The sequence below is a fragment of the Rhinatrema bivittatum genome, chromosome 9 (assembly GCF_901001135.1).
Source record: "Rhinatrema bivittatum chromosome 9, aRhiBiv1.1, whole genome shotgun sequence".
Classification (NCBI taxonomy): domain Eukaryota; kingdom Metazoa; phylum Chordata; class Amphibia; order Gymnophiona; family Rhinatrematidae; genus Rhinatrema; species Rhinatrema bivittatum.
Window position 1 is genome coordinate 89,008,166 of NC_042623.1, and position 20,396 is coordinate 89,028,561.

The following is a 20,396-nucleotide window of genomic DNA, read 5'->3' on the forward strand; positions in this document are numbered from 1 at the left end:
AGAAACCCCATGCTAACTCAATTTGTTAGCGATATCAGAGACCTTTAAATATCGGAAGCGGATGACATCATCCCAGGGAGATGCCCCTGAGGTTCGCGCCCTTGCTGGAACTTCACACAGAGCGCGCGTGCCCTAGGCTTCAGGCAACATGGCGGATCTGCAGCGTCGAGCCGGTCCGGGGACGCCGGAGGGAGACGGCAGGGAGACGCTGCAGCAGCCAGCCATCCTTCAGACCTGGAGGGAGTTGCCACAGAGGTAAAGAGGGCAGAGTGAAGACGTCGGGCAGCAATGGTCGCAACAATACCCCCCTTCAAAGGGCGATCTCCTCTTTGGGTACCAGGCTTAGGTTTTGAAGTATGCGCAAGGTGGAACTGACGAAGTATCTCTTTGTCCAAGATATTGGTCTGAGGCTCCCAATAGATTATATCTGGGCCGAAACCCTCCCATAACAGAAGGTATTCAAAAGTCTTGCCTCTTTTACGAACATCCAGAATCTCTTTGATCTTAATCTCTAAGTCGTCTTCTGCATCGATGACAGGTGGATCTTGAGTTTTGGAAGATGTTTGTTTGTAGATATCAATAAACAAACCAAAAATCAGTCTAGCTTGAAATCAAAAGGATTGTATGTGATCAAACTGGGGAAACCTCATAAAGGGCCAATACAAGGCTAAATCAAATGCCTATTTGGCTGCTTACTTTGAGGGTCTAACTCCAACAATGTGGTTGTTAGATAGAGTTTATAATCATTGGAAACCCCAGCCGAAAGATGCTTAATAAATATTGTGCCATTAAGCTATCTTATTAGTCCAGTTCAAATCCACTGTTGTAGGAGTGAAATATGGTATACAGACAACTATTATACCAATAAAACACTCACTGTTATGACGCCAAGGTACTCCGTGGGAAACTTCATGCAAACAGTGTATCGATCCCGACACTGCAGTGTTTCGAATAAATTATCTTCATCAGGGAATCACCTTTGAGCATGGAGTGTACTTGTATATCTCGGCTGTATAAACGCACTCTGTAAATGATGGCGGGTATGCTCCTTCATTAGAGTGCTATGCGTGCACTGACGATGTAACAGTGACTTTTGGTGGTCGAAGTGCTTCTTCCTCTTTAGGATTGCGCGACTGCAATCCGTTCGTTTTGAAACGAACGGATCACAGTCACGCTGGCTGGAGCTGGCATTGCTGTGGAGGTGGCATTTATAGTCCCTTGGGAAGACGGGTGTGGGAGGGGAGGAGAAAGCCATGATTGCTGTTAAGGGCAGCACGTGATGGCCCAGATTCAGGTCCTCATGATACAGGAGTCCATACAGCTGCATGGCTCCCAGCTTCAGGATCAATACTGCAATAACCGTACTAGGAACAGTGGATGGAAGGGTCTATTATTGAGAGCTCATGATGCCAGATTCCAATTGAGCTGGAAGGAAAAGGAGAAAGGAAGAACTACAGGGCTGGGAAAAAAAAACAGAGGAGACTTGACGGAATGTGCACCGAACTGTTTCGACACAGGGCTTTGAATGTGTTTTGTCTTAATTGCCTCTTTTGCTATCAACGAAATGCCTGGGAACTGAACATGACGAGTGTTCTGGGGGAGGGAGGGGGGTGATGGTGGCTCTGTAGCAGTTTGTCCTGCAGAAGGACCCGACTCAGATCTTCCACTGGCTGTGGCTGGGGGTTCTGTGGCGGCGGTGTCATGAAGTCGCAGCCATCACACACAGCTGACACTCAGTGGCTGCATTTAGGGCCTATGATTACAGGGTCTGGGGCGGGTGCATGGGCCCTGGCTGCATTTATTGGAGGAAAGTGAGTTGGGAGGGGGATATAAAACAGAGGATGGGGAGTGTTTAGGAAATGCTTGCCAGTATTTAGTGACCCACAGCTTTGTGTGCATCACAGGAAGAGTAATCAAGGTTTGTCCCGGCTGTTCTCCAGATATAGATTTAGCAATGAAGCATAACCCAGTTAATTTCAATGGGAAAAACACCGGTGCAAAACTGGAGAAAAACTTTGATAAATGTTTGTCATAGCAGAGTAAATGGAAGTTATAAAAAAAAAAAAAAAAAACCCACTCAGAAACCAGGATTCTCCAAGCTGGGTATCCCCATAGCCAGGAGACCCGAATCAGGCTACCCCCACCTGGGAGACCTAAGTCTGGGACACCTGCACTTGAGAGACCTGGTTCGGGACCTCCCACTCCATCTAACATTCCAATCCTCCCAACCTACCCCTTGCCCTCGCACTAATCCAGCCCCCCCCAATCACCTACCTACCATTTTAAACTGGACTATCGCGAAGGCAGGAGGAGCCATTCAACAGAAAATGTAAGTATAGGGAGGCCTGTAATATGGGTGGTGAGCTGGGCTACTGAGTGGGTAGTGTGATTAGAGAGGTGGTGGTGGGGCGGGGGGAGTTGTGAACTCTCTGATCCTGTGGCAGAGCCCCTCTGGCTCGGAGCTCCTGGGGCACAGGTTGTTTGGCTCGGAGTCTCATGCTGGGCCAGAGACCCTGCAATTTTTTTGATTCAATAATTATACTTGTAAGTTAATATTAGCTTCCAGCTCTAACCACTGACATTAAAAATGATATTAAAGTTAGTGCACTTTTTACCAAGCAATTTGCATAAAGGGGATACGTTTTTAACAGCTTGCATTGGTGAAAAATCCACAGGTAATTTTTATTCATGCATTTTGCATCATTTTTCAAAGAGAAAGCATCTGCATACTTTCGCTTTGAAAATTATCTCGGGGAAAATAACTCGCACGCATTTACACCTGCCAATTTATGCATTCAGGTTTTCTGAGGGAAAATACGCACAAACTTTTGAAAATGCAAATGTATGGGCAGAAGTGCAAACCCTGCCCCTCAGAATGCCTCCTTCTCCTGCTGCAGGTGAAGCTGCGCACATAGGGCCGGATTTTAAAAGGGTTACACGCATAAGTTATGTGCGTAACCCTTTTAAAACCCCCCTGTGCGCGCCGAGCCTATTTTGCATAGGCTCGGCGGCGCGCGCAAGCCCCGGCACTCGCGTAAGTCCCGGGGCTTCGCTAGGGGGACATGTCGGGGTCGACGCGACATTTGGGGCATTCCGGGGGGCGTGTCGGGGGGCATGGTGCCGGCCCGGGGGTGTTTCAGGGGCGTGGCCGAGGCCTCCGAAACGGGTCCCGGGCCGGGGAATCGCGCGCCAGCAGCCCGCTGGCGCGCGCGACTTACGCTTGCTTCTGGAAAGGTGTAACTTTTAAAACACAGGTGGGGGGGGGGGTTAGATAGGGCCGGGAGGGTGGGTTAGGGAGGGGAAGGGAGGGCAAGTTGCGGGGGGGGGGGGGGGGGGGGTGGACGTTTACCTACACACGAGGACGGCAATTTACTAAAGCATCGTTTAATCCACAAAAATGACTTTTAAAATCACCCTCGTAATTAGCTTATTGCATCAGTAGTACAGTATTTTTAGAGCAATAGTAAAGAAAACGCAGGCCAAATCTTAGTTCACGCTTTTTAGTTTTTTAATACCGCTTTCTTTCATCGGCCTTCTACTTCTTGCACGTCTGCTCCTGTGGATTAGCAGTGAGCAGCAAGAAATGGCAGTTCAGAGCCTTGGATCTGGGCAGCACTATTCCTGGTGCTGGGTCCCTCAATGCAGTGATTCTGTTTTCTAACAGGCCCATACTGTGAAGTGCGAGGGAAAACGGGCGCTCAGCGTTGACTGCCCGCTTTCCCACTGCGCGGCCAGCCATATCTCCTGGGTGCACGATACCGTATTTAAATGAGGGGTCGTGCTAAAAAGGAGGCAGTAGGGACAATAGCGCGTCCCTAGCGCCTCCTTAGCAGCGGAAACCCAGGAGCGGTGGCTGTCAGCGGGTTCAGAAAACAGATGCTCAGTTTTACGAGCTGACAGTCATTTATTTATTTATTTATTTAAAGAATTTATATACCGGGGTTCCTGTATAGTATACATATCACCCCGGTTTACAAGGAACCATAACTATCGCTAAGGAAACGATCATTTAGCGGTTTACATTGAACATTTAGCGGTTTACATTGAACATAGTTAATTTGAGAAAAACATAATGAAACATAAATAAACATAAATAAACATAAATGAACATAAATAGTTAATTTGAGAGAAGTATATAAAATGGTTAACCAGTTAATAACTAAAAAGCAGGTTAATAAGTAAATAAGTAAGTAAATAACATTGAACTTGGTAGAATCTGGTAACAGGATAAAATATAGTGTTGCATATGTTTAAGTACAGTTTCGTGTTAATTTCTTCAGAAAGATGTAAGCTGGGGAAGATACGGAGGATATGAAATGCCTTTTTTCTTGCTCATTAGCTCTATGGGAATGCTTGTTCGAACAACCAAGTCTTAAGTTTCTTTTTAAATGTAGTGTGGCACGGTTCAAGGCGAAGGTCCGGAGGGAGCGAGTTCCAGAGAGAAGGGCCCGCTGTGGATAGAGCACGTTTCCTCAGGGAGGATTTCGCCTGTTGTGTGGTTAGTCTGTACTGATATGCGCTTCTAGTTGGTTTCACTGATGTGTGTAGCTGAATTTGAAATGTTAAATTGAGTGGAGCGATATTATGTAAGGCCTTATGTATCATCATTAAGGACTTGAATTGGATCCTGTATTTTATCGGGAGCCAGTGTAGATGATGCAGGATTGGGGTGATATGGTCTCTTTTTTTGGCATTTGAGAGGATCCTTGCCGAGGCATTCAGGACCATCTGAAGTGGTTTTGTGGTGCAAGCTGGTAGGCCAAGGAGGAGAGAGTTACAGTAGTCCAGTTTTGGGAGTATGATGGCTTGTAGCACCATGCGGAAATCTCTGTACAGAAGGAGTGGTTTTAGTTTCTTTAAGGTTTGTAGTTTAAAGAAACATTCTTTTGTTGTGTTGTTGACGAATTTGTTGAAGCTGAATCCACCGTCTAAGATGACTCCCAGGTCCTTTACTTGTTGAGAAAAGGTATCCGGAATTTGGTTGGCATTCGGAGGAGTGGATGGGACATAGTTTTCCGGTGCTATAATGAGGATTTCAGTTTTGTTTGTGTTTAAGACTAGGTTGAGGCTGGTGAGTAGGTTGTTGATAGCTGCGAGACATTTACTCCAGTGTGACATGGCTTTGTGTAGTGTGTCCTCTATAGGGATGAGGATTTGTATGTCATCCGCATATAGGAAGTGTATAAGCTTGAGGTTGGTGAGTAATTGGCAGAGAGGGAGAAGATATATATTGAAGAGAGTCGGGGAGAGGGATGATCCTTGCGGAACTCCCCTTTTAGATTCGATGGCACGAGACTCTTTGTTATTTATCCTGACCTTGTATGATCTGTCCTCCAAAAATGATTCGAACCAGTTGAACGCTGCTCCTGTAATGCCAATGTCCGTTAGGCGTTGCAGGAGGCACGGGTGGTTTACGGTATCGAACGCTGAAGAGAGATCCAGGAGAGCGAGGAGGCAAGGTTGGCCTTTTTCTAGGTTAAAGATAATGGTGTCTGATAGTGAGGCTAATAGCGATTCTGTGTTCCTAGTTTTACGAAATCCAAATTGGTTTGGGGTGAGGATGTTATTTTCTTCAAGAAAATCTGAGAGTTGTTTGTTAACCACTTTTTCCATAGTTTTGGCTAACATAGGGAGGTTTGCTATAGGTCTGAAGTTGGCTGGATCTGAGGTGGGAAGGTTGGGCTTTTTGAGGAGCGGTTTGAGTATGGCTAACTTGAGTTGGTTGGGAACTTGCCCTTGAGTGAGAGAGCAGTTGATGATGTCTGCAACAGGTTTGGCTATGGTGTTGGTGATCATACTCAGGGTGTTTGAAGGGATATAGTCCGATGGGTGAGAGGAAGGTTTTATCTTCTTGAGAATGTTCTCTATTTCTAAAGTAGATGTGGGATCAAACTTGTCCAGCACTGATGGGGTTGTGTTAGGTTGTAAGGTGGTTGAGTGCAATGATTGTTGGGTGGTTGAGTGCGGAGGCTGTTGATCTGTTGTGTCCAAAGATTGTTGAGCGGTTGAGTGATCTGATTTTTGAATGTGGTTTGGAAGTGTAGCTGCTCCTTTGAGGGGGGCTAGGAGTGATGTGATTTTGTTGTCGAAGAAGGCAGCTAGTTCATTCGCTTTGTTGAGAGCTTGGTCGTCTGGAATGGTAGGCGCAGGAGGTAACCCATGACTCCTGCGCAGGAGGCGCAGGAGTCATGGGTTACAAAAAGGGATGCTCGTGAAATTGAGCATCCGTTTTCCTAATCTGACCCACCTGCACATTTTTTAACCTTTTTGGTTCCTCCGACTTACTATCGCTAGAAAGTACAGAAAAGCAGTACCTTCTGTTTTTCTGTACACTTTTTCGGGCTGCTCAGCGTAAAATGTGCGGCTCGGGCGCATTTGCATGTGATGAGTGCTATTACTTTCAGGGGGGGGGTTGGACGTGCGTTACGGATGCGCTAAACCCCTTATTGTATAAGGGGTCATGGACGTGCGTCCAAAATGTGCATCCAAATAGTGTGTTAAACAGTTTACAGTATCGGCCTGTAAGTGCATGCATAGCTCTTTCCAAACTGGCAACGGAGGAACAACGATAATTGTAAGCTGATTTTTTATTGACTGTTTGCCTGGCACCTTTTGAAATAGACCCATGATATTATGAAACCAATCACACTGCTCAGTTATTTTTTCAACCACGAGATAAACAAAGCAGTCAAAATTATACATAGATTTTATAGCACTTTTCACTTTTTCTTTTAACATAACACAGGGATGGAAAGGTGTCAAAAATCTGCTTTTCACAAAGCTTTGAACATTTTGCAATGGCTAATTATCAGTTTCAGGTGAATTTCAATAGGGTGATTTCCGGCACTGTGATTAGCCTTCGTGTGAATTCTGAACCTGTTTGGTCCAATTCAGCGAAAGTTATCTTGCCTGCAGATGGATGAATAGATTGAATCACTGCATGCGTACTTTCCAGATATGTTGAAAATGTAGTAAACAGTCAGTTAAGATGCTGATACCGATGCTAATGAGAATATATTTCCAAGCCTATTTACTTACTCTCATGTGCAAGGCCACACTTCTTACTCTCCAGTCCAGGTCTTCTCAGGGAACGACTCTACAACACCTCCTGTATTTTACATGTTTTCTCCTATGTCCCCCCTCTCCTATATAGATAACTTTCCGGTTCAGACAGAGCTGCTCCTCAAGTGATTCTTTGGCAAACCACCAAAATGGCCTGTTCCAAGCAGTGCTGAGCTTTCTCCTCAGGGACTGTTGAGTACTGCTTCAGATGCACAGCCAGTCAGTTCAAGGAGCCCTAGCTAGGAAACACGTTCAGATCTCCTGCGCAGCTCTGCGGAGCATTAACAATCAGACTCATTTCAGAACATGCTGCAATCATTATTATACTTAACAATATCGTTTTATACTGGAAATCACAACAGAAAGTGTTTAGGGGAATGCAGACTCACATCTCTCATCATTTTCACCGCTTCCCGGGTCCTTCCCAGCTTCCTTGCACACATCGCGAGCCTCCTTTTAATGTACACTAATACATTGGTGTCTCGTCCTTAGAGAAGCAAAGAGTTAAAAAAAACATGTGTCAGTGTTGTACATTATTTGAGAAGAAATTTAGAAGAAGAAAAAAAATATTTCTTTCTCTATTACAAGTGTTCTTAAGAATATAGGGTTGCGCATACAACAGTGAATGTTGGCTCAATTCACCCAAAATCAGGACTACATTTTACAGTTTAATACATCAAGAATAACTTGAAGCAAAAATAAAGAAGAGACAGGCATCCAATAATCCTTCCATCCGAAAATAGCTCAAACAAAAGTGACATCTGCACCCTTCATTATAGTCCACAAAAGAGAAAGAGATCCAAGAAAAAGAATCTGGGAGCAGGATTTACAGAAAATTGTAAAAAGAAAAAACTTAACCTAAAATATTATCCAGCAGCTACTTCCCCCAGCTATATCACCACAGTTCTAACAGCCAGACCTAACCTCCCCCTCCCTTACCAATCTCTGAGAATCTAGGGAAAAAAATGCAATTGGGAGGGCTCAAAAATACCGTATATAACAAACATTGTCAATTTTTCAGCAGCATTTACATGGAAATTTAATTTAGCAATTCTGAGGCCAGGGAGACAGCCTACTGGTAGAATTCTAGAAATGTTTTCCTGTGTTCCTGGCATTGCTTTGCAAAGGTGACTTAGAAAAATTTACAGCACAAAGCTATTTGTCGACTTTGGTGAATAAAAATGCCCTGAGGGCTTGAATACCTCAGAACAGTTATGCACACCTTTTTAAACCGAACTTCCAATCAGAAACATACAGTACATTAACATATACGTGACCTTCAGTATTTTAATTTATTTTAATTTAAAATATTTGTTACCCACCCAGCTACCATTCTGGATGGGTTAGAGATAGCACTCATAAAATGAACATACATATAACATATATAGAGAGAGAGTTGCTCTCTTGATATCACACTGTCTGGGATTAGGCATGGGAAGAGCAAAGAGCATGAGGTGATGTCATGAAAACCGCCTGCTCACATATCAGTCACTACACTGTGTCTCGTGTACACGAACTCCACATTCTGCTGGAAGTGCGACCCTAAGGTCAGAGTGGCTGGTACACTGGCAAGACAAATCAGATAGCTGAAACAGCAGCAGTGTCTTCTGCCTGTGATGACCACCTTCCCCTTGGGTGGACTCCTTGGGGTGCAGCTGGCTAGAAGAGCTTAGTAGGGGTGTACAGGAGTAAAAATTTCATTTTGTTTTCCATTTTGTTTTTGGGGGTGGATTTCTCCTTGAATTTCATTTCATTTCATGTTTATTTTGATTTTAAAAAAAAAAAAAAAAAAAGAAATTTCATTGGAATTTAAATAGTTTCATTTTGAAAACGACCCAAAATGAAACAGGAAATTTTGTCTCGTTGCCTATTTCATTTCTCCCGAATGCACGTCCCTAGGGCTTAGATAATAGGCCCCAAACCAGGAGTCAGCAGGAACTCAGCACAATCGAACTGGAATCAGGAAGACAAAAATGAGATGAATCAACAGATTTGGAGAAGCGAGGAATATGCTAGAGTCAACACAATGAGATAAACTCTGGAGGCAGGACTCTAACGAGGAGGTCGGAGAACGAGAACCAAGCTCTGGCAATCTGCTGACTGGAAGTCTGGAACATATATGTGTCCAGATAGGAAACAAGAAGGTTTTCAGCACGAAGTGTGGGCCAAGCACCTGGGAGGCTGACCAGCTAATCCCCAAAGATCAGGGGCATCTGCTGGCAGGAGGTAAGAATTACCTATCAGGACTTTGCAAGAAATCAATGGCATAAAAGGGAACATAAAAGAAGCAAAGAAATTGTTCATTCTTGGTGGAAAAAATATTGTCTAATAGAAGAAGAAAGTTAAACAGAATGTTTTACAGGAATAAAGGAAGGTTCACATTTTTATAAAAAAAAACCTTCCTTATAATTAACATTGCTTACTCCTTTACGAGCAGTTTTGATAACAAAGGGGTTGATTCATGCATGCTTGAGCCCTAGAAAAATTTCCTGCAAAAATGTATTTGCCAGCTTGGGTAATTTGACAAAAAATTGAACAGGCTTGATACACCTTGGCAATACCAAATAAATCTGCTTTATGCACGGTTTGAGATCTAGCTTCACTTTCCATTTATATTATTGGCTTCCTTACAATTATCCATTTCCAGACATGTAAAGTTACACTGCTGATGCCAGTTACCTCTGAAAAAAGCAGAAGAAAGTGCATGAAGCATGTTCATGACACAATATCAACACAAAAGCACTTGCCCACACACTTCACTCACAGCTCAGTCTCTTTTACAGTGGCGTAGCCACGGGTGGGCCTGGGTGGGCAGGTGCCCACCCAACTTAGACCCAGGCCCACCCAACTGGCACCGGAACTGCAAGGCTGTCGCGGGATCCCATCCCCGCGACAGCGAACAAGAGAACCCACGCCTCGCGCGCCATCACCGCACACATGGGGAAGCGCTGCTGCGGCCGTATGGCCAACCGGTCTTCCTGTTCGGGGGGGGGGGGAGCGGAAGCGCCGCGCGCAGCTTCCGCTTCCTCCCCCCCAATGCAGGAAGATCAGCTGCCTCTCCTGCTGCCACCCGTTCTCCTGCTATCTTCGGGCCCGCCGAACTTCCTGTTTGGGGGAGCGGAAGCGCCGCGCACAGCTTCCGCTTTCTCCCCCAAAGCAGGAAGATCAGCTGCCTCTCCTGCTGCCACCGGCCTCCTGCTATCTTCGGGCGTCGGGCCGATCTTCCTGCTTGGGGGGGGGGGAGGGAGGAAGCGGACGTTGTGCGCTGCGCTTCCGCTCCCCCCCCCCCCGACAGGAAGTTCGGCCCGACGCCCGAAGATAGCAGGAGTCCGGTGGCAGCAGGAGAGGCAGCTGATCTTCCTGCTCTGGGGAGAAAGCGGAAGCTGTGCACGTGCTTGAATGTGTATGTGTGGATGAGAATGGGAGTGTGTGTGGGTGAAAACTGGAGCCTGGGTGGGTATGTGGGTGAGAATGGAAGCTTGAATATGTGGGTGAATGGGAGCTCGAATGTGTGTATGTGTGGTTGAGAATGGGAGCCTGGGTTTGTGGGTGGGTGAGAATGGGAGCTTGAATGTGTGTATATATGGGTGAGAATGAGAGCCTGGGTTTGTGTGGGTGGGTGAGAATGGAAGCTTGAATATGTGGATAAGAATGGGTGCTTGAATGTGTGTATGTGTGGGTGAGAATAGTACCTTAAATGTGTATATGTATGGATGAGAATGGGAGCTTGAATATGTGTGGGTGAGACTGGGAGCATGGGTTTGTGGGTGAGAATGGGAGTCTGGGTGAGAATGGGTGCCTGGATGTGCGTCTGTGTGTGCATAAGAATATAAGCCTGGGGAGGGATGAGAAAGTGAGAACTTGAATGTGAGCTTGTGGGGGGGGGGGGGGGGGAGAGCATATGAGAGTGACAGCTTGAGTGTGTGAGAGGGAGTCTGTGAGAGAAAGCGTGTATGTGTGTGTGTGTGTGTGGAAGGGAAGAAGACAGTAATAGAAGAAAGACACTGAAAAGGAATTAGGAAATGAGCTATAAGGGAAAAAATGGGAAAAAGAGACCAGGACCAACTGATTAGAAAAATACAAAGATCAGACAACAAAGGTAAAAATATATATCTATATTTGAGATGTTAGCAATTTAAATATAAGCAACACAACCGCTCTCTCAAAATTTATGGACAGGTAGGAGCCGTGTATAAAATCGTAATAATAAGAAGGTTAAAGTACCACAAATCACCGTGAATTATGTTTGTATCATTAAGTAAACCTCATACTTAGGCGTAGATGTGAATGCTATGCTGCATAATTTGGCATTATTTATCAGTAAAAAAACAACTAGTAGACCTGCATGCCTACAGTCCACCCATGTTAACCTTGTGCCCACCCAAAAAATCAATTCTGGCTACGCCACTGCTCTTTTATATATGCTCTGAAATGCTTGTGTGCCTCTGCTCCATAGGAAGCAATAAGGAAAAATTAGCATCAACGCACCTGCTGAAAAGCTGGTATTTGCCTTAAAAATGGCAATGCTTTAGGAAGGTAAACATGATGAACTGCTGTCATGGAAGTCCAGCATGTCTCCCATCTATGCAAGTTACCTTCTCCTTAATTCAATGACAGTTTTTTGTTGTTTTTTTTCATTTTAGGGTACCCACTGGTATCACAGATGGCAAATGACACCGTCTGTTATTCCAAAAAATCATTGCTCAGCCTCTCCACTTCCTTGACAGCAGAGCAAGGCAGAACAGGAAGGAAAGAGGCAGTAGCAAATGCAAACTCATATGGGCCACATAAGAGCTCAATCTCTACCATAACAAGACAGCATCCAGTCTATTCCCAGCAGTCATGTACTCTTACTGGGATCTATGCCTTCATATACCAATGCTGGCAGAAGCCAGGAAACTTTACCACCATATTCATCACTCACCTTAGAAAAGTGGACTATATGATAGAAAAATGCTTCTCACCTCCCACAATCTGCTATCGAGAAAGCAGTACTCTCTCTTTAAAAGTGGCTTTTGCCATAAGAAAGAACAGTCAGTGATTTTCAAATAACTGAAAGTTTTGTCGCCTTTCCCTTTACCTGGTAAGTAATCAAGTAAAATGGCTTGCCTTGTTTCAGTTACATTTGTTGATTTTACCATGAAAGGAAAACACACAAAAATGACAAAATCACTCTCATAGACAAAAATGGGGGACTGCATAGCTGTAGCAAAGGGCCTTCTGGTGACAGTCTAGCTCTGAGCAAAAGCAAATGTATTCATGGTGGAGAGCTTTGGAAGGTTAATAAAAATGGCATAAGTGTGAGAATGAATAATGTCTTATAGTCAGGGCATTAATATACAGTCTATAGTGGCTCCACCTTCCGAGTGTCCAAATATTTTTTGAGCTGTACTGAATCATTTTTTGACCATCCTGACATTCTCTTAAATATTCTGTTTTAAAGCACTTGCTATTTGGCAGACCCCAAATATCTGGCGGTATTTGTCTTATGGAGCCGAAAAAGACAAGGGGTGAATGGATCCCAAGGAAATAATTCCCTTCAGAAAAAATACATCTCAGCATTCCCACAACTATCAAACAACATTCTCCACTAAATCCATCCTAAGATAGTATGCATTGATAGCACTACAAAGTGTGAGCAACCTAGTACAAGACAAGAAGAGGAACAGGTAAAAACATGACTAGGATCACAAACATGGAGATGAACAATTAGTTTTACTTAGGTAAACAAATTAGGAGGCACATGCATTTCCTATATTGATAATATTTCCTTCCAATCAATACAACTTGATGACCAAAAAGCTGTATGAATTCACATATATTTTGCAAGGCCACAATCATAAATGCATGTCCATTACCTTTATGGTCAGCCATCATGTGATTTTCCCCATTGATTGAATGACCAAAGCAGAAGACATCACACCTCATCCACAATAATTTCCCTACTTTTTCGAGTTCACCATACAGGATTCTGCTGTGACATGTAAATTGCTCTCTGAATAGCTACACCTAGCAATATCAGTAAGTAGCATATTTCTATCATTTTTAAATGCATGTAACATTTTGAATAATAAATAGCTTGCAGATAGCTGATTTGCCTTATGTTTGAAAGGTGATAATGAATATATATATATATATATATATCTTTACTGCTATTATGCAAGTTGACTTAGGGATTAGCCACTGCTTATTGCTGGCATTAACAGCATGGGATCTACTTAATGTTTGGGTACTTGCCAGGTACTTGTAACCTGGATTGGGCACTGTTGGAAACAGGATGCTGGGCTTGATGGACCCTCGATCTAACCTAGTATGGCACCTTCTTATGTTCTTATAGGTAACAGGTTATTCATAGTGTATTATGCAATCATGTCGTAAATATGAGAAGCTAAATTGATTTCCATCTTTATATGTTATTCATTGAGGCACACATGCAGCCAATACTCTTGTACTGGTGCACGGTATCAACCGAGATTCCCTCTGTTTATACTACAAGAAGAATCAACTGAAGGATGGGAAAGAACAAGTGCAGTATCCCAAGTAGACATATGTGGCATGCCCTTTTCTCCCTCCTTATAAAATACATTTCTTATATCCTTTCTTAATGCTTGCAAAATTATATTTGCAAAATTACATGTGGGAATGTGGTTGCTGCCTTATTTGTTATGCTGTAGGGTTTTCTGAGTGTCTGATCACGTTTAGGCATGAGTACTATGATCAGTTTTTGTGCACAAGTCTGTGCTAGTTTTGTAGTGAGAACTATTATCATGCTTTGCGGTGCTATCTGTGTTACAGAGTTAATTGGGTTTTATGCTGTCATGGTATGTCATATCTTGGTTTCTTTCCAAACATATCTTTGGAAGTCATGCACTAGTATTTTGCAGGAAAGGTAATTATCTTCTTGGCCTTTACCTCAGGGTCTGATCTTCGACATTAGATCGCTAACAGTAACATTTATTTATTTAAAATTCTTCTAAACTGCCTTCCCAAACTCAAAAGAACATTCAAAGTGATGCAAAAATATTAAGATATATAAAAACAGCAAATACATAAAGTGAAAATAATTAAAAATTACAAATAACCACAGGAGAACACCAATAGGCTGAAATGTAAATATTGTGCTGTTCAATTTCTCCCCTTCCATCCCAAGTTTATTTTCCTTGTTTTTTGTAACTTTCCCTCTCCCTTTTTCTGATTCACTGTATTTAAAGTTCAAGGTTCTTATTGAAAATATTGTTTTTTACGTTACGTTATGCTTTACACTCCTTGTTATTTGTAAACCGGGTTGATGTGATGCCTATCATGAAACTCGGTATAACAAAAACAATAAATAAATAAATAAATAAGTCTGACCCCCAATACAGTCAACAATCAATCACAAAAAACCTATTCCATGCCTACATAACAATACAGAGATAACATTACATAGGAGGCCTTCTCAATACTACCTCATCTCAGAACTAGTCACAATGTTAACACATGCAATTCTTGGCTTCTTGCTTTTCCATCATATGATGACATTATAGGGTTGATATTTCATGAAAGCCTAATGCTTTCCTGTAACATTTTTTTTCCCTTTCTCACCTACAAATTGACATTCTTGTGCTCATCAGGGAAGGTGCAAAAGAGAAGAAAAATCCCCCATGTCATTAGGAAGCAGGGGAACAGATAATATGCTAGAGTCCCCCTACTTTACCCCTGCAGAGTCATTGAAATAATAAACCAGGGGTAGGCAACTCTGGTTCTGGAGTACCACAAACAGATCTGGTTTTCGGGATATCCATAATGAATATATAAGAAGTATATTTGCATGCACTGCCTCCACTGTATGTAAATACATCTCATACATATTCATTGTGGATGGCTTGAAAACCAGAACTTTTTGTGGCATTCCAGGACCAGAGTTGCCTACCCCTGTAATAAACAGTCTGTTATTCATTGTTGTGCCAGGTATTTTCTAATTAATTCTGTAGCATCTGCAGTGATGAATGTATAAATTAATCTATGGATGTTATGGTGTGATAGTTGGTAGTGTTCGTGAGAAATAATAGAGAACTATGGCCTAGATTCATCAAAAAGCTATAAATATAGGGGTAGATTTTCAAAGGGTTGCGCGCGTAAGATACGAGCGCAACCCCTGAAAACCTCCCCCTGCGCACGCCGAGCCTATCTTGCATAGGCTCGGTGGCGCGCGCAAGCCCTGGGACGCGCGTAAATCCCGGGGCTTGAAAAAATGGGCGTTCCGGGGGTGGGGCTGTGGGCGGGGCGCTGGCCCGGGGGCGTTCCGGGGGTGGGGCTGTGGGCGGGGCGCTGGCCCGTGGGCGTTCCGGGGGCGGGACCGAAGCCTCTGGAACAGCCACCGGGCAGGGGGATGGAGAGCCGGCGCACGCAAGTTACGCCTGCCTAACTTCTTCAATAAAGGTCAGGGGGGGTTTTAGTTAGGGCTGGGGTTAGATAGGGGAAGGGAGGGGAAGGTGCGGGGGGGGGGGGGCGGAAGGAAAGTTCCCTCCAAGGCCGCTCCGATTTTGGAGCGGCCTTGGAGGGAACGGAGGCAGGCTGCTCGGCTCGGCGTGTGCAGGTTGCACAATTGTCCACCCCCCTGCGCGCGCCGACCCTGGATTTTATCACATGCGCGCAATAACGCGCACATGTTATAAAATCGGGCATAGATTTGTTCGCGCCAGGTTGCGCGAACAAATCTACGCCCGCACGCATGTTATAAAATCTGGCCGATAGTGAAAATAGCACCTGTGCTAAAAAAGGGGGCATGGTTTAGGCTAATTTCCCTGCTCCCACATCGCACAAGTAATTTCCGCAAACTGCGATAAATTTATCACACAGCATTAATTTTCCTATCGTATGCTGATTAATCCACTGAAGGGGTGTTACCAGGCAAAAAGATTTTTATCGAGAGAGAGAGACCAATATGTAGCTTCACTATTTATACCACTGTAAGAGGGGGCACTTTTAACTCGGGGTGGGGTTTGGGGGCTGGGGTTGGTTTGGGGGGGTCAGTTTTACATACGCAGTCAGAGGTATGAACAGCAAAGTTGACATCACTGAAGATTTTCTGTCATTTGGAGCGATGAAAGGTAAAAGAGGAGTTGAAGTGTACAGTGTACTCTAGGGAGTACACTGTACACTTCAACTCTAGGGAGTACACTGTGCAATTCAACTCCTCTTTTACCTTTCATCGCTCCAAATGACAGAAAATCTTCAGTGATGTCAACTTTGCTGTTCATACCTCTGACTGCGTATGTAAAACTGACCCCCCAAACCTACCCCATCCCCCAAACTCCACACCAAATTAAAAGTGCCCCCTCTTACAGTGGTATAAATAGTAAAGTTACATATTGGTCAGTCTCAGACTCTCTCTCTCTCTCTCCCCCTCCCCCCCCCCCCATCCCCGAACGGCATGTGCAATAAAATCCTTTTCAGTCAATAACGCATTGCTAACATGAGAACAATGCACAGAAAACAGGTGAGGTTAATTCCGGCATTAAACCCCGTGTTGCTGTGTGTTGCTCTATTGCATTTGATGTTAGGAGCCGCTTATTACCATTATCTCTGTCCAAACACCTCCCACTTGCATAACTAATGTGACCTTTGCATATTAGGGCGCACCGTGCTATTTAACACACGCATTTGGGCCTTAATGCTAGCGTTAAGGCCCTAACACAAAAAGATACATGACCCTGCAAGTTTGAAAGTAAAATTGTTGTGGAGCTTATTATGTATGTTATACTATTTCCTATTGATATCAGCATAACATGTAGAGTATCTAAGAAAGTCTTTTGTGAGATTGTTATATGATACCATAGTACTATAAGTAAAGATGGTAGTTTTTGTATTACCTAAGGTATTAAAATATATATGCCCCTTTGATTTGCCAGTATTTTTCAGCATCTGAGATATAGACATGATATAATATGGGTTTGCACACATATAGAAAGTGGATTTGATTTATCTGCAGATTTTATACGGTACTCTACCATGAGGAAGTTGAGTGTCTTAAGTGCAAGTGTGAGTGTGTGAGGTAAGAATGAATGAATGAAGTATGAGAAATAAAGGAAGTAAAGACGAGAATTTAAAAAACAGTGGGTTTAAAGTAAGATATGAGCAAGAGTATAGATGTTGTTCATGAGATACTAGGGTATGCCAAAGTGGTTTTGAAAAGGTAAGCATTGCCATCCCCTGCAAGGAAAGAGGTGTTGTCCTTTTAAAAGTGGCTTTTGCATAGGAAACTTTACACAGTGTTTAAAGGCTGCTAAAATGTTTATTTAGATATTCAGTGTTTAGTAAAAGAAAAGGGTTTATGGCAACTAACTTTCTTATTTAATCTGAAGCTTAAAAATGTTTTAAAATTGTGAAAATCACTCTGTTAAGAAGTAATGGGAGCTGTACAGCTGCAACAGCATTCCGACCTGGAAACAGAGAGATGGATTATTTGGGTAAACAGGTATTTCGATAAACAGGTCACAAACCTGTCGGCTTAGAGAAGGGCATAAATAGAGTATCAATACTATCTTCCCTTCCTGTGAAGATCATTTTTTTCAGGCTGTTTTGAATATCTTGGGTTTTTTAATGCCAAATATCTGATGGATATCTGCACAGTTGCTATTCAACATAACTCAAATATTTCCACCACCTGAGCCTTTGCAAGCCAAAATGAACTGAGGTTAATCAAGTCCTATGTCTATAAAATGAAACAGAATATAATTAGAAAACAGCTGAAGTCCAACAGAATTTCAAATGCAAATATTTGTAGCCTTTGAAAAATATTTTTGAGGCTGATATGTAAGCTGTGTACCATCAGTTTGTTCACAGATGAACTGGTTTAGGCTTTCTCGGAGACCTTGGTCTTGTAAATAGTGTGAATACGTAAATGTATATCTTCTGAAATTGAAAATGCCACTAACTACTATCAAGTGCCCAGAAAAGAATGTTTCAAATCTTGCTGTAGCCTGTTGTTTATGTTTATTAGCTATTATTAGCTGGTTCCAGAAGACACCTTTGTATACAGCATCTTTACAAAACTGGTTTGCGGGTGCACATCCAAGATATCACACGGAGCACTGCATTCTGGCTCACAACAAGCTTCTCCTTAGCACAGTGAAACTTCCTACAGGAATATGTACAATGAATATTACGTGCTTTCTGTTAATTGCTGTTTCCCCCTATTCTGGTGACTTCCTAATCATCTGCAAATGTGGGACCAGAGCCGTGCACTGGCAAAAGAAAAAAATGCAGAGATAGCGCTGTGCCAGAACCCTCTAATTGGCTGAAACACAGGCTACCGATCAGAGATTCTGAAAGGTGGCAGGGGAAAGAAAATTACAAATGCTGCAGGATTTTTTTTTTTTTTTTACTTTTTCCTAATTCATTGCAGTTTTCCTTTTTAGCCTCCTGCAGTTAGTTTGCTTACTTTTTTATTGCAATGTTGAAAACCTTCACTGTATGGGGGTAAAGTATGTAGGTAATTTTGTACCAGCAGCCAAGTTTCAAACAGAAACTATCTGGGTAGTTTCCCTTTGTCCAGAAGCCTAGGAGTACAAAAGTAGCCGCATCCTTTGCCTCTGCTATTTAGGCAGCTGGGATCCTGGGGGAAAACCTAAATGTATATAATTTAAAATTCAAGGAGGTCACATGATGTGGAGAGTCTGGGCAGACATGCTTGTTCAGGCTCCAGGCACTATCCCCCTTTTAATCTCTTGATTTCTGCGGCATCTGAAGAGGTGGAAGCCTACTTTTTCGATAAAAGAGAGGGGTTGATGTCTATTGATAAATACATGCAAAAATCCCCAATTAGTATACCCTTGAAAGGAGGAAAAAAAGAAAAGGAAAAACTGAAGGGGATTCCAGAAAAGATGGCTGCCGAGCAGGAGAAACAAAGTGACTCTCCTTGGAACAAAGTAATTGCTGATTTAACTTCTAAAGTAACATCAGAAGTGGTGGGAGCCTCACATGGAAAGTTGACTAAATTTCAGAGCAAATTACCGAACTTAAAAATACAATTGCCTACTTAAGCCCAAAAATTGAGGTGGTTGAAGACAGAATATCTCAGCTGGAAGATGATTCGAACCACCTCATGACCAAAATTTCAGAATTAGAAAAAAAGATGGGATCTCAGGAAGACAAACTTGAAGACCTAGGAAATAGGTCCAGAAGGAGAAATATAAGATTGGAAAGTACTGAAGACCGGAATTTGGAAGGTTTTCTAGAGAAATGTTTGCCCGAGGCTCTGGAATTGCCAGATATTGTGGGGATAATGGAAATCAAGAGAGCACACTGTTTGGGCATTAAAAGAGATAGAGAAAACCGCTTGTGCATCGTAAATGCTAAAGTTTTAAATTGGGCATATAAACAGCAAATAATTCAGGCCTACCGTAAATGATGAGAGCGGCTGTATCAGGAAAAGCAGATTCACATCTCCAGGATTACTCGATAAATGCTTCCCAGCATTGCAAGGAATTTAATCCTCTTTGTTCAGCACTGGTCAAGAAACAAATGAAATTCTCACTTCAGTTTCCAGCCAAGCTTCGGATATGGCACTTTGGGAAAATTCACATTTTTGATGATCTGGCTCTGGCTAAAACTTTTGTGGATAAATTGCTTCAGGCTGGAGGCAAGTTGTCCAAGTTACACTGGAGCCTGGAGTTAAATTTTGTTATTGTCTGATAAACAGACTACATAACTTTGCTCTATTACATCCATATTCGAGCTATGCCACTAACAGGTCTGACCCTGGCAGCAGAGACAATGGCGGTAGTCGACATGAACTTTTTGGAGGGAGGAAGGTGCTCTATTTGGTAGTGCAAATTTTTGTGTTTTGGATGCCTCACTCCGGAATTGCTGCAGTGTGCCTCACACGATGAAAGTTTCCTTAGCATGTGCTGTTGGTGAACATCTGCGACTTACCAGGACTAATAGCTGTGCCGTGCCAGAGACCATTCCACATGGAAGGTGAGTCAGAAAATCTACATAGTATGTACATTTACAGGCAAGATCAATTGGAAGCTCAGGAGCCGTGCCGGAGACGACTCAGTGAGTACAGAGGAGCCATGCGAATGAGATTGACAGCTCGCCCCGCTGCTCATCAAGGGACTCCATAAATGGCCTCGAGAATGGCTCTAATGTTTTTATTTTTCTTTCTTGTTTTTCTTTTTGTTTTTATATAAATTTTACTAAAGAAATTTTGAGGTCTGCAGAACTTAGCCTAAACCAGCAGAACTTAGCCTAAACCAGCTAAGTTATGGAAGTTGCGCGCTCTGATTTATTGACAGGATTGGATAAAATTCAAAATTCAATTCTATGTTTATTGTTTTCTTTCCTGA

The 20,396-nt window shown here is 43.1% G+C and overlaps 1 protein-coding gene across 11 annotated transcripts in view; it reads right to left on the reverse strand.

Moving 5' to 3' along the window:
* Positions 1-20,396, reverse strand: part of ST7 (suppression of tumorigenicity 7) — a 342,169-nt gene that overhangs the window by 85,162 nt on the left and 236,611 nt on the right. For all 11 annotated transcript variants that reach the window (XM_029614966.1, XM_029614960.1, XM_029614959.1 and 8 more), the window contains one exon: positions 7,452-7,549. In XM_029614966.1, coding sequence (XP_029470826.1) covers positions 7,452-7,549 — 98 coding nt within the window. The remainder of the gene's footprint in view (positions 1-7,451; positions 7,550-20,396) is intronic.